General features: G+C 32.5%; 1 protein-coding gene across 1 annotated transcript in view; it reads right to left on the bottom strand.

The window, feature by feature from the left end:
• Nucleotides 1–14,504, bottom strand: part of LOC115888121 (pecanex-like protein 1) — a 68,734-nt gene that overhangs the window by 37,403 nt on the left and 16,827 nt on the right. The window contains exons 9-16 of the mRNA XM_030907705.1: nt 12,987–13,109; nt 11,048–11,473; nt 8,619–8,816; nt 7,947–8,139; nt 6,588–6,742; nt 5,959–6,108; nt 2,618–2,836; nt 288–648 (exon numbers count right to left, since the gene is read on the bottom strand). Of these exons, the coding sequence (XP_030763565.1) occupies nt 288–648; nt 2,618–2,836; nt 5,959–6,108; nt 6,588–6,742; nt 7,947–8,139; nt 8,619–8,816; nt 11,048–11,473; nt 12,987–13,109 (1,825 nt within the window). The remainder of the gene's footprint in view (nt 1–287; nt 649–2,617; nt 2,837–5,958; nt 6,109–6,587; nt 6,743–7,946; nt 8,140–8,618; nt 8,817–11,047; nt 11,474–12,986; nt 13,110–14,504) is intronic.

Raw genomic sequence — 14,504 nt, 5'->3', positions numbered from 1 at the left:
CATTTTTTTCAGTTTTATACAGTTTTTTTCACAATATTTTGAAGTAATCACTTGTCATCTTGTCAATCAAATTTTAAATATATCCTGCTATGCGTTCCAGTTGTACCAACTTATTTCTTTGTAAAATAAAATAACTACTTTGAAATTAAAATGACAGACACATCTATCACTGTCAAGGATCTTCTCGTTGGACAGACTATAGTGACTTTTGGCAGCAATAGGACGAAATGGAGTCAAAAAGGAAGTAATTACAGTACTCAATATTATCTAGGGACTTTAATCAGTACCTTAACTGGACGCTATCCTGTGTTATGCTAGGCCTGCTATTATCTCTGGAAGATCCTACTATTGTCGATGCGGAACTCTCTTCAAAGCTGTCCGTGCTACCCCACGTGTTATTATTTTGATTTCCATTAGAATTGTCTAAACCTAATCGACGCTGGCGCGGTCTGGTCTTTCCTGACTTATAGACATTTCCAAAGTAATCCGCAAACAGATTGCTAATTTCCAACATATCATATGCAACTTTATCGTCCCAGGTCATTTTGTAAGGTAGCTCCTGACAATTGTTGTTTTTATTTTTAATGAAATTCCAGAATTGCGATGAGTCAGACTTAATACTCTGTTCAGCTTTTATGAACCTCCATTCTGGACAGTTCTGTTTGACGTTTCAATTCACACATTTAGATTTCATTTGAAATTTTGCGGATTTGTTGAGCTTTTCTGATGTTATAAAATAAGCATAAACACCAATATTTTAATATTGTCTTTAGACTGTTCAGCAATCGTTCACCGTTACGTCATCATTATTTGTCAAATACCTAGATCATATATACTTACGTGGATAAATCAACGCCATAAGTTTAGCATTAAAAAATATGTCTCCAACATCACAACATGCCATTTTCAAACCTTATTTATTGCACTTATGAAAACGTTCAATAGGTTTGTCTTTTCCGAGGACCTTACTTTGCGCCATGCGAATTAAAAGTTGCACCTATTTCCAAATTAATCACAATTTTATACGATTTAGAAAGTACAAATTATACATTGTTATGGAAACCAACTTTTCATTGTCATCATATTGTCATAATCATTTGTTATAATCACAAAACATCCCCCTTTAGAACTTTTCTTTAATGGCCATAAACGGGAGTAAAAGACTAACCGTGCGAACAAACACTAGAGGCGCCACCGATCATCAAATGGTGTAAAAATTGCGAAAATGTAATCATCTAATTTTGACACTAGGGGTCGCGCTTAACTTTCTTAATTTTAATTCAACTTTCATTGTTTTCAAACTATATTATTATATTTTGTTGTATTTTGTGAATGTATAAATGTTTTCTTAGTATAAATTTGCATTATATTAATTTAAATTATATTGCATACAAATTTAAAATTAAAATATTATAACATATATGTTAGTTGCCGTCTAAAATGTCATCTTGACAACAAAAAATTAGTTATTGTCAGAGAGATAGTTAAAATATTAAAATTCACAAGTTATAATTAGTAATTAGACAATTCTGTTATATTTTATATTATTTCAAAAACAAAAACATAATGATATACAGCGTAATTTCGATATGCAGGTTCAAAACAAAAGTGCTGCTATATTTTTCAGTTTCCGTTGTCAGCCGCGGAAGTTTCAGTGATTTTAGTGTTGTCGGATATTTTTATTTGTGAAAAAGAAATATTGCGTTTGGATTTGAAAACTAGGCAGTTTTATTGCAATGTAAATAAATGTTTGTCCATTTTATATTTTACTTTTTTCATACCTACGACAAATATACATAATATTGAAATTTTATAATTCGTTTTATTTAAAAAATGTTAGAAAACAAACCAAACATTATATGCGATAAACGATACAAAAATCTAGGTTGTTTTATAATTTGAGTTTTTATAAACAGCCAAACTGCCCAAACGGCGAAATTTTTCCAACGACTGAAATCCTTTTATGAATGACGCGGTCAACGGCCAATATAAACTATATTCATATATATATACATATATACATATATATATATATATATATATATATATTTATTTAAAAATGTATATAAACTATATATATATATATATATATATATATATATATATATATACATATATCTATATTATATATATATATATATGATATTTATATACAGCCAAACTATATATATATATAAATATATTTATATGAATGACGCGGTCAATATATATATATATATATATATATATATATATATATATATATATATATATATATATATATATATATATATATATATATATATATATATATATATATATATATATATATATATATATATATATATATATATATCTATCGCACCTTAACCCGTTATATTTTCTATACGTAGTATACCTTACCTTGTTGGCGTTACGAGCCGCGGCATTTGGAATTTAATGCGTGCAAAACATAGCGGGAACGAAGGACAAAATGAAATTTTGACCGGCAGCAGGGAAAATGGGTAAAATAAAACGTTTTCAAGCGAAAATTGGACAGTTTTTGGGAATAGTTAGTAGAATATCTTACGATGAAAAAAAGTTATTTACAAAAAGTATAATTTAAATAGGTTTTTCCTATATTAAAAGCATTACCTACCTTTGTCGTCAAACGTGTAGGTTATCCAGTTACCGTGTTCGTCCTTAAAACAGTGCACGGCTCCGTCGTTGGTATCGTTAAAATTTCTGGCGATATAGGCACCTTGTATGGAACACAGAGTTTGTGCAATAGCGTTCTCCCTTTTACCCGTGTTGGACCTTTTCACACTGGTCCTTGCTCGCCGTAGTCGATTCCGTTGTGTTGATCTTGGAGACGATTCTTCAAATAAATCTTTTTTGTTATAAAATCTTTAACTAATATAATAAAATCAGTGATTGTTAACAATTACTAGTAAAAGCTCACATTCACTGATTTGCTAAGATTACGCCAATGAAAGTTCAACAGCTACTTTTGAAACCAACTTTTACTAGTGAATGCTATCATTCCCTGGACGATAGCAGTAAGTTTGAAAGATTTAGTTAACGCGGTTGCCACATGTTGTAAAATATAAGGATAAATAAGGATAAGTTGAATAATAGGCAATATAAGGATAATATTAAATTGGGATAAACGTTGGCAACGTTGACAGATATCTGGCGTAAATTCGCTTTGTTTTTTGCGGTTATGTGTAATTGTTTTGTTATCTTTGTAAAAACTGCTGTGCGGTATTTTCCATATGGAAGAAATTTTGTGTGAAAAATTGAGGTAAACCAGGCACTCACAAAAATGTAACAGTGCTTGTTTTTCATTTTTGCAATATAATGAAGTCGTAGCAAAAGTTAAGCGTGCAAAAGAAAAAATATTAAGAAACCTAGTTACTATGAACTTATTAAACGTTTTGATATGCTTGAAGTAGCGGGTTTGAAAAAACGAATAACTCCCGGTTTAAGAAAATTCGGACATACCTTTATTTTGTCCACCATGAAGAACTTTATTAAAAAAAACCTTGTACAAATAAGTAATCTTATGTTTATGAATGTTTTTTTTTTAATTCTTTTGTACGCTTCAAAACGTTTACTATCGCTTTTAATATTTAGAAGGTTATGTCGTTATTTTCTATAATTTTTAATAAATATACTAAAGAAGTAAATTGTAATTTTAAGATATGTGGATCACCTTGAATATTGAGGTGATCCAATACTCTTAAAAGTTTTATTTGTTCTAACTTCCACCAACATTCTTCCTTACCACACTAGCCCTATGCAATAGAATAACATTTACTGGCAACCTTTAGTAAATGTTACTTTCACTAGTGAATGTTAGTAATTACTAGAAAAAGTCGACAAATCTATTTAAAATACCACATTCACTGGTCAAATGCGTAATTGTTAGCATTTCTTAGTAAATGTTAACAATCACTAAATTTCCGACTTTCACTGTAACATATATACAAAAATCAGCAAACCATCATAGCGTGATAAATTAGTAAGCAATCCTAAATCATATATACTTTCATGAATAAAGCTATAACCTCTTAACATTCAATAAAAAGAACTAAAGAGAGACAAATACTATTTTATATACATACTTTTAAACCCCCTTATTGACCTTTGTCTGACTTTTTCCTTGAGCATTTTCAATTTATGTGAAAATGAATTACGCCAATTGTACTTTATTGTAATTAGGGAATGCAATCCCGCAAATGCTGGATCCCGCAAATGAGGGATAAATCAGCAAACCATCATAGCCTAATAAATTAGTAAGCAATCCTAGATCATATATACTTTCATGAATAAAGCTATAACCACCTAACATTCAATAAAAACAACTAAAGAGAGAGACAAATACTATTTTATATACATACTTTTAAACCCCCTTATTGACATTTGTCTGACTTTTTCCTTGAGCATTTTCAATTTATATGAAAATGAATTACGCCAATTGTGCTTTATTGTCATTAGGGAATGCAATCCCGCAAATGCGGGATCCCTCTGAGATTCCGCGGGATCGAAGTTGCGGGATTTATCGTGCGGGATCCGCGGAATTGACACATTACTACTGGGTAACCGAATCGATCTCGATTAAGGTCAAACCCCTTCGTTCCGGGCCGATGAGTCGACGCTCGAAACCTGGGGGACCCGTTTAACTAGTACTTGTGGACAATTTCGTCAAATAAACTGCCGGACATAATTATCGGGACAAGCAAAATTTTAGGGTAAATTTAAAGTTGAATATCTTCTGAACTAAAAAAGATTTTGGGATGCGGTTTGGACCAGGTTTTAGATGCATCTATTGTGATTAAGATGCTATGTGGTTTTCGAAAATATATTTAGCGTAGAGTTCTCGGATACAGGGGTTTTATAAGAGAGTGAAAATTTGGTCAAGAATCTTTTTTACCGCAAATTTACGAGTTTTAAAAAATCGAAATTTTTACCAAGTACGACTAATCTGTATTGAAATTAGAAAAAAACAATTTGATCGCTTTTTTAATTTTTTTTGTTTTAAAGAAAATTGATTTTTTTTTCAAAAAAATATGCATTTTTAGTCATACGTATGGTACTAAGTGGTACAAAAAGCTTTGTACATTCTGCATATGCCAAAAAATTATTGATATAGAGTGTATCTAAAAGCAGATAACACAAGTTAAAAAAAACTTCAACATCAGAATAATATTTTTATTTATAAAATAAGTAGATGAATTATAATAAAATTTAAGTTTATTTAATATTAAATATATTTTTTGAACACCCTGTATAAATCGGTCCAAATTTCTGTACAGCTAGTTTAAGATATCTAACTATATCAATATATTGTGGGCCTATGCAAAATGTACAATGCCTTTTGTACCATTTAGGACCAAATGTATGACTATTGTTTACAGTCCAGCAATTTTGCGGATCCGCGGGATTGATTGCTTTAATCCCGCGGGTTTGCTGGATTGAGATTTTGGTGCGGGATTGCATTCCCTAATTGTATTTATCATTGTTACTTCTTGTTTTATACAGGTATAGTAAATAGCAATACTTCAGTACAATATTTGGTTTTAAAAACTTAAATACACCTAGAGAAATGAAGCATTAAAATTATTATTGTATTTTGACAAAAACCTAAATATTTCAAAAACGGTAAGATTAAAATGCGGAAACCTAAAAATTAAATTTACCTTTATTTTAATCGTAGAAACTAAAAATGTAATAATATACAGTGAGTTCCATTTAAAAATGCAACTTTGGTATTTTTTATTTATTTGGGAGACTCTGTACATTGTAAAGAGATTTTTAAATTGTAGCTCTAATAGTTCTTCAACGAACAAAACTTACAATTTGCAAAAATCTGATCGTTTAGCTACAATACTCCGTGTATTGTATGTGGTGAACAAACCTGTATTTTATCAACTACAAAGACCGAGTGCGGTAAAGTCGAAAGTAATTCGAATAAAAGTAACATAAATGAATAATTACCAGAGACCCAATTGGTGGTCAACACGTCCCTCCTCGACTTAAGAAACGCTGAAAGCAGTGGCTGCGCCGGAGGTATGAGAGTACTAAGTTCGGTATTCGACCCGCTCGACGATGCCTCCTCACATCTGCTTTGTTGTTGTTTCGATATAACTTAAAATAAATAGAACTAATTACATACTATAACTGCCTTTGTTAATTTGTTTTTAATAAGCACCAATTAAAAACGTTAAGAAATTCGAAATAAAGACGAAACTTATACGCTCTGTATCTCCAAAACGAAGCATTTTAGGACACGATTGATGTATGAACTTTTTTACTTATTTTTATCTGCAGAATATGCTGCCATAGTTTCCGGTATACAATTCGGACCAACCTGTATATTATACAGTATGTCACCGAATTGTCCCCGTGACTGTCAGGGACAGTGACAGTTGGACTCCCATTGCATAGACCATAGAGTAGAGTAATATGTTAAATATGAACAAAATTATTAACTTATAACAGATCTATTCACCATATGTTTAGTTTTTTTACATTCCAAAAATTTATACATATATCTTTATTTACATTTGTGTTTACAAGTGTACTTTTTAGAGAATAATAATTAAACTGAATTAAATGAAATTTACCTCTTTTTGGAGTGTTACTTTTCTCTCTTTTGCCAGGAGATTCAACGGCCATATCCAAACCTTCCAAACTAGAACTAGGACTCTCTTTTAGTCGACAAGTTTGAGTCACTTTGTTTTCTTTCATAGATTTTCCTCTATCACTGTCAGATTTACATCTAAAAAAGAAGGAGAATGATTTAACACTAAAACAATAAACTGTGACTAACATAAGCTCCATATTTTACCCGGATAGATTTATTTGTAATTTGATCATATTTTCTAGTATGCCTTTAAAAATATTTTTGTGATATAAATGAACTCTCTGCATTTTTATAATATAATTTTCAGAAATATCTTAAACCATAAAAATAACCTAATATCACTACCAAAAAATATCTCTAAACAAAATATTTAATATAAAATAATAATATATATAACTAAATTTATTTGTATTACCATGACAATGCTATAGATAAGCTTCAATTAGTGGATTAAATTAGTGGTTTTAATTACACTTTATACTTTTTATTTTAGGATCATTCACAATGTCTAAACAACACAATTAAAATTAATAGAATATCCTAGCACCAGCTTGCGATAGTTAGTGGTATCCATAGAGAAAGCCAAATATTTAGCTTATAAAACTATAAACTTTTGATTTCTAACCACAAATTCTCTTGACGGATGATAATCAAAGGTCAAAATGACATTCTTCGTAAATTTTGAAGTATAATTAGTGGAAAAGTCAAAAACTTTTTCTACTAATTGAAAATGACTATCACTAATTTAGTTCTGAATGCTTACATTGAAATTAAAGGAACAAACATCTACGCTAATTGAAACCACTAATTTATTCCACTAATTGCGAGGTTCTGAATGAAGCTTTAGTCTTTAGAACGATCGTTCAATGTTACGTCATAATTATTTCTTTAATAATAGTTTTAAGGTGCGTCTGAGATCCATTCTAATTGTTTAGAAAGTTTTAAGTAGTTTCAAATATGTATCTTTGGCTTTTATTCATTTTGGGTGTGTGGAATGATTATCTGGTTTTCAAGTGAAAGAAAGACTAAAATATATGATGTAACATTGAACAACGTTGTACAGACTTTATCTAAAACACTATTGTAGTATTGTCATAAAAATAATATTTAAATATTCCGCCTTTAGCATTTGTAGGATATAGTACACTATCCGTTTCCGGTAGGTGTATGCGCAGGCAGGGTACTGATGGTACGACATTGTAAATTTATTCTCATTCTTTCTCTGAGCGTTGAAATAAACAAATCTAGTATTGCACTGTGTTTAACTCAACCCCAGTAAAATCGGAATCAATCACGTGGTCCAAGACACCACAACTACCAACCTAAGTCTTAGACTTACCTGCTGCAAGATCTACATTTCTCTGACTCGCTTTTTGGTGTCTTTCTCTCCGAATCTTTTTGATAATAACTTTTTTTCGGTATGGCTCCTAAACTCCTAACTGCAGGTACAGTTTCCTGTAATACTTTACTGACGTCCTGCTCTAGAGAGACCGTCGTTGTACTAAACCATTCGCTCTCTTTCTTTAGCGGCTCTGAAATAAAAGAATATAGTCCTTGATTTTTTTTATCAACATAATATGTCATACAATCGAAAAAACTCTCTTGGAAATAAAAATTTCTGTCAATTTGTATGTAAAATTATATAGTGAATGTCATCGATGGTCATCCCAAAGCTCACTTGACGCCTACTTTAGATCATACGAAATTTTTTAGATACCATATAATTTGTCTACAATTATAACTCAAATAACAGTATAGCCTGTTCAGAGAGACAATTTATAATTTCGACAGATGACGTCCAAAAATCACAGAAAAACAATCTATTTATATATTACACTAATACAGACTATACCAATTAATAGAAAAAAGAAACTAAGAAAGGAGTTAGTCGTTCTTTAGCCTTTTTCGTCAATGGATTATAAATTTTACAGTTCGCAAAAAAAATATTAAATACGCAAAAAAAATAATTAAATAAATTATGCAGAAGAAGAAATAATTGTTATTAACTTACCCTTCCTGTGCGGTAGCTTGTTTATTCCGATATTTTCTTCTTCAAACAACCAATCCAAATCCAGTTCAACTAAACTACAACAGTTGTTCGGTCTAGATCCCCTTACATTTCCTTTATGTCTCTTGTGTTTTTTGACATTTTTCTTTCTTATTATGTTCGGTTTCGAACTAAATTCTTCAGAAACAGGCGTATCGAAATCTATAATAATCAATGAAATATTTCTTTTAAATCATTAAACAACTAAAGAAGTAATATTACTATGAAATATAGAACGACATAGACATGTGTAAAAAATGGACAAACTATATACAATGATTTTTTTTTGACCCAACATACTAGATTAGATTTTTTGAGGTGGCTTTCGGCTTGATCCACTGCGACCTTCTCAGATCTATTGTGGACCTCTTCTGATCCTTAGGTTACAACTAGGAAACTGAACCCTCTATACCAGGTGCGTCTCAAAAGTGGCTCACCCCTAACTTTTTTTTATTTTTTCAGATAAAAAAACGAGATTTGGTATGTTATGTATTGTATAGTAGTATATGACATAAATTAGGATTGACTGACGTATTCAATTGTTCTCGGTCACTTCCGGTTTCACCGGAAATGACTACAACTTTTGATTTTTAAATGGTACCCTGGGTATATTTTTACTTTATTCGATAGTTATGACACTCTGAATAGAATGACATATCATATGTCAATTTTCTTGATCTTTCAAGATAAAACCACTCCCAAACTATTGAAATAAATTCAGACTGTCGATATGTTTTAGTAAAGGCAATAAAAAAATACCTTTCAGTTATATTTTTTGTACAGTAAAGATTTCAAAAGATTTCAGTTAACGTCTCCTTTTTGCCGCCAAGGCTAATCTGGACGGGGCCTACTTTGTTTACGCGGAATCCGAACCGCGGTCCTCGGCCATAACATGGTCAATGGCCTACCGACTTGGCAAGTGTCTAAATCGACTCTTACTCACGAGATATCCGATCTCATCCGGCCTCGAACCGGCGTGAATGAGCAGTGTGTGTCAATAGATTTTACACTTTTGCCTTTTTTTTGGACAACAGCACGCTACAGAGTTTCGAACCGGTAACCCGTCTATCCACTAGTATCGCCTTACATCGCTTAACTTCGGTGTTCTAATGGGAACCGGTGTTTCGACGTAGCTGAGCCGTTGCCCTATATATATTTTTTGTCTTTAAATATATGTATTAAAAATTAAATAATTAAATTCTAACGCCACCGCACACCGCAATCGAAAGGGGTGAGCCACTTTTGAGACGCACCCGGTATAGGCGAAAAAGCTATTATTTTCCAACTCCGCTTATCTCGATCGCCACCCGTTATGTTCGTAACCGGTTAAAAAACAATGTATCAAAAACAACTGCCTATTTTCTATACGTTATTCTCCAACCTGTTACGAGCCCAACATCGACAGCGTTACTTTCCCACTCCGGTTACCTCGACCGCCACGTGTTATGCTCGCAACTGGTTAAAAAAGCTGCTTATTTTATATACTGTTATTTTTAAACTGTTACGAGCCCAACACGACCATCGACCGATGCAGCAACGTTCGCCGTAACGCATTCCCCACTTCGGTGTATCTCGACGGTCGGCGCCCGTTATCGGTGGTTATAGAAATAACAGATTTTTTACTAGTTGTCTTTTTGGAATTATTAATCAATAATTATTAAATTAACAGCGACACTATTGCAATTTATCGAAAAGACTCTAAAATAGTTGGTTGTGTAGCGTGCGGTAGATCTCGGTCAAAAATCGAGTGCAATAATGGAACAACTTTTCGCTAGTAGGTGACTATATAATATACATACGTGTAGTAAACCGATCATCTACGAAATTCACTTAAATTAACTAATTATATATTTTTTCTTGCATTTTTGCTGTTATTTACTACTTGTCAAAGATTAGATGTCAAAGAATAATTTAGATACGTCAATTTGACTTACCTGCTTCAGTAGCGTATCGGATGTTTGTGTTAATAATTATTATTATAACTTATCTATTTTTACTAGGATTTTATATTTTTATAACAATTTTAATAACTACCAACATTTATTCACAACGTAAAATAAAACTAAAAATTATTGAGTCTACCTCACGTCTACCCTACATCATAGTTTTACACTTTTTAAATAAAATTAGAACGGCACTGATAAATCGGAATTTAGGTCGGCCATATTTGAGTGTTAATCTTAATCTTTTTATTCAAAGGTAGGAACGGTTGCGTTATGTTACTATTTATGCATCTCTAGTTATAGGGGTAAGCCACTTTTGAAACGCACTCGGTATAGCCCATCATTTTAATGGCCACAAAATCGCAGAGAGGCAAACATACCGATAGCTACCTCAAAAATCATATCTAAAGATTCTTTGGTAACGGTAAAATAAAATTAACACAAGCTTACCCGCCGCGTTCGGCGATAACACATTATCCGTCACGTCATACACCGTGCTCCCAGTCGCCCCTTCCGCAGCCTCCACCTCCACAGCCTCGCAATTCTCCCTCTCGTCCCCCACCATCACCGTCTGCAGCTCCTCCAGTTTCACCTTCATGCTCTCCTGGAAATCGTCGCTGGAACAGGACAGGTTCGAGCACTCGCTGAACTTCTTGTCGCTGACGTCGTTATCGGTGGCGTAGTCGCAGTGGGCCTCGTGCGCGTTCTCCGTCACGCTGGAATTGGAGTTTTCGGGGTCGATCAGGGCCTCTTTCGAGGTGGTGTTGGCGCTTTCCGGTTTGGGGTGGGCGTAACTGTCCGGTTTGGTATCGGCATTGTAAGGCACGACGTGTTTCATCTTCTTCATTTTGACGAAGAGCAGAGGCGAGTTGCTGCCTAAAAACAACACAAAATGTTTGTGTTTAAACCGTGAAATATAATATTATATTATGTCCCATTTTGGTTGAAATCATATGGTATCTCCATTATTAGTAAAGATAGGAGGATGCGGAGAAAGCACACATCGCTACTATGTAACTTTTGTTTCTTACATATACGTCGTACAAAATAAAAACCGTTGCGGGCTATCGATTAGGCTAATAAATGTGTGCAGTGCTACCACTACACAAATATGGCCCTTATGGGACGTTTTCAATGTGTTTTAAATCTCCCACTCGATATTGTGTTGGCAACGACGAGGAAGCGGTTGCAGCGGTGCCACGTTTATTTGACATTTGCCAGAATTTTCTGAACGTTAGTTGAGAGTTGTGTCTCGTGTGTATTGAATCTTTTAAAACCTTTATCTATCGATCGAAAACTGTTGGTTTCAGAATATTTTGTATAGTAGTTGTTAGTTTCTTCTTTGAAAAATGTCTAAGCAGTTAAATAGTCGGTGCCAAGAATTAGTGTCATCTCTGATACAATATTTTGAGAAAGAAAGGGACAATAACGGCCCGTTATATTATAATAAAGTATTTTAAAGTAGACCAGTGAAGTGAGTTTTTTTTTTTTATTTTGAGAAACAAAACCTACTAATCTTCTATGGAAAATACTTATTAATTCTTGGAATATTTCAAAAAGTTGCCTATATATTTTATAATCATTTACCACTCTTTATAATAGATAATATTTTGAATTGCCCGAAACTCAGACTGTTATTAATTAAACAAAATGTTTAAAACAATGTTTTTAAGACACCATTACTTGTTTTAAATATTTGTTTAAAACAGAGTATTAAATAGGTTTGGTGTGTAGGTGTTTATTTCAATAAAAAATGTGAAACACTCTTTCAAAATAAAAAAACAACTATAATACAAAAGGAATAAAAAACAGAGTAATCAGCTCAACTTAATATTGTCTAAATAATAAATAAACTATTAATTCTGTACTACTACTTGGAGGAGCACCATTAAGGTTTCTAAAATCGAATTAAGTTTTGTCCTTTGGCTTTATCATTACTCAACATGATATGGTTTAAAACAGAGTATAAAAGTGTTGTAAACATATTTTCGACTTTGTATTTACAATGTTCTTTAAAACCATAAAAATTTGTTTTAAACAATAAAAAAACATGTTTTGTTTAAAAATATTTTTTTTCAGCGCTGCTTGAAACTATTTAAAACTATTAACAATTTAAAGTTTATTTTAGAATTTTTAATAGATCTTAGATATAATAAATTTTTCAAAAATATTTCTCTTCCGATTACAATCTGGCAACAATGCTGTCTACAATCAATGCACGTGCTCGATGACATGCAACGGTTTTTATTTTGTACGACGGATATATCTATATTCACAACTTTCACAATTCACGTTTCACGTCAATCGGTGCAAGTGTTCAGAATTCGGACCCTAAAACCCCGCTTACTGGCCTAATTTTAGATTATGGTTACGTACATACTCTACATACCTCTATTATTTTCTTCCAAATCTGAATCAGAGACATGAGATATTGATTCAATATCAGTGTCGGGTCCATGAGATGTCTGATGCTCATCTGATTGTTCGGCAATGGGATAAACAATTTCGGAACCTACAAAATAACCAAAATACAGTATATTATATATAATAATAGCACCCGTATATAGCGTTTGACGCCTTGGGAGTAGCAAGGTACAGCTTGCTATACTAGAGCCGTTCGGTATACAAGGAAGGTAATGTGACTAGCACTACGCTTCAACCGCCTATTATTATCTCAGGATTGTGAATCCCAAGTACTCATTTAAGGCTGAGTCGACCTAGGTACCCAAACTATTTTTATTTTAATAAAAATAGTCGGCTGATGAAATGCCGGGTGTGGGAATCGAACCCACACCTTGAGATTGGTAGACGAGAGCCTGTACCTCTACGCCACCGGGCACCTATACAGTATATTATATGACAATGGTAAATATTTTTTTCATTAATTTTTATGTCTTTTGAAGTTAAGTGGAGGAAAAATCAAGAGAAAATGAACTGTAGACCCAGAGCACATTTTATAGTTAATATTCGGTGCCCAGACAGAGAATTTTATACACCAATAAAGTTATCATCAGTAATGCGTGTATACCATCACGTATATGGTACTAAAAACAGGAGTAGCTGTAAAATAACATCACACGAAGGTAAATAATAGATTTAGTACTGCCGAAAGATAACGTCATAAAGTACTGGTTAAAAAAATTGGCGCCGGGAGGCACATATAGCCGCCCATACTAAAATATGTTAATAAAAAGTTGGTAGGCAGTTCTTTTAGTTTCAAAGTAAAGGAATTTTTCCAATTTTTTTTATCTCAAAAACTGCGACTTTGACTGATTTTGATGTTATTACAAATTTTGTTGCAAATATTATTCCTAATCTTAAATTGAAAACCGCGTTTCGCTAGCTACTGTAATTTTGGAGTTACGATTTTTGAAATTTTTAACCCACTTCCATACCCCGTTACCAACCCCCCACCCCCACCAAAAACTAATGGCCAGATTCTCGGGTGTCACAGTATTTTTGTGCAAAATTTGGTTAAAATCGGTTTAGCGGTTTTTGAGTTATCGTGTTACAGACAGACGGACAAACGGACAGACACCACGCAAATATTTTGTATTTAGGTCATTTATGACCCAAATAACTCATTTTGAGTGAAATTAAAAAAACTTTTTTTTGCCGATCTTAATAGCCTACCATACCTGTTGGTATGGTCGGCTAAAAATGTTAATCATCAAGATTAAAGTTAGTTAATCAACTTTTAGGGTATAAAATAGAATAAGTGTTATTAGTAAAACATTTTGTTTTATTTATTCCTAGGCAATATCATTTTTTTTTTATTTGTAGGTATATAAGTTATATTGATAAATATAATAATAAATTCAGGAAGTTCTTGAAGTTTGAATGTAAGAAATAGTTGGAATGTGTTGTTTTGCTTGTTTTGTATTACTCCGAGATTAATACATACCGT

The sequence above is a fragment of the Sitophilus oryzae genome, unplaced genomic scaffold, assembly GCF_002938485.1.
Source record: "Sitophilus oryzae breed Bouriz unplaced genomic scaffold, Soryzae_2.0 scaffold_684_pilon_pilon, whole genome shotgun sequence".
Taxonomy (NCBI): domain Eukaryota; kingdom Metazoa; phylum Arthropoda; class Insecta; order Coleoptera; family Curculionidae; genus Sitophilus; species Sitophilus oryzae.
Note: the sequence above shows the minus strand (reverse complement) of the source record. Positions and strands in the feature narration are given on the sequence as shown.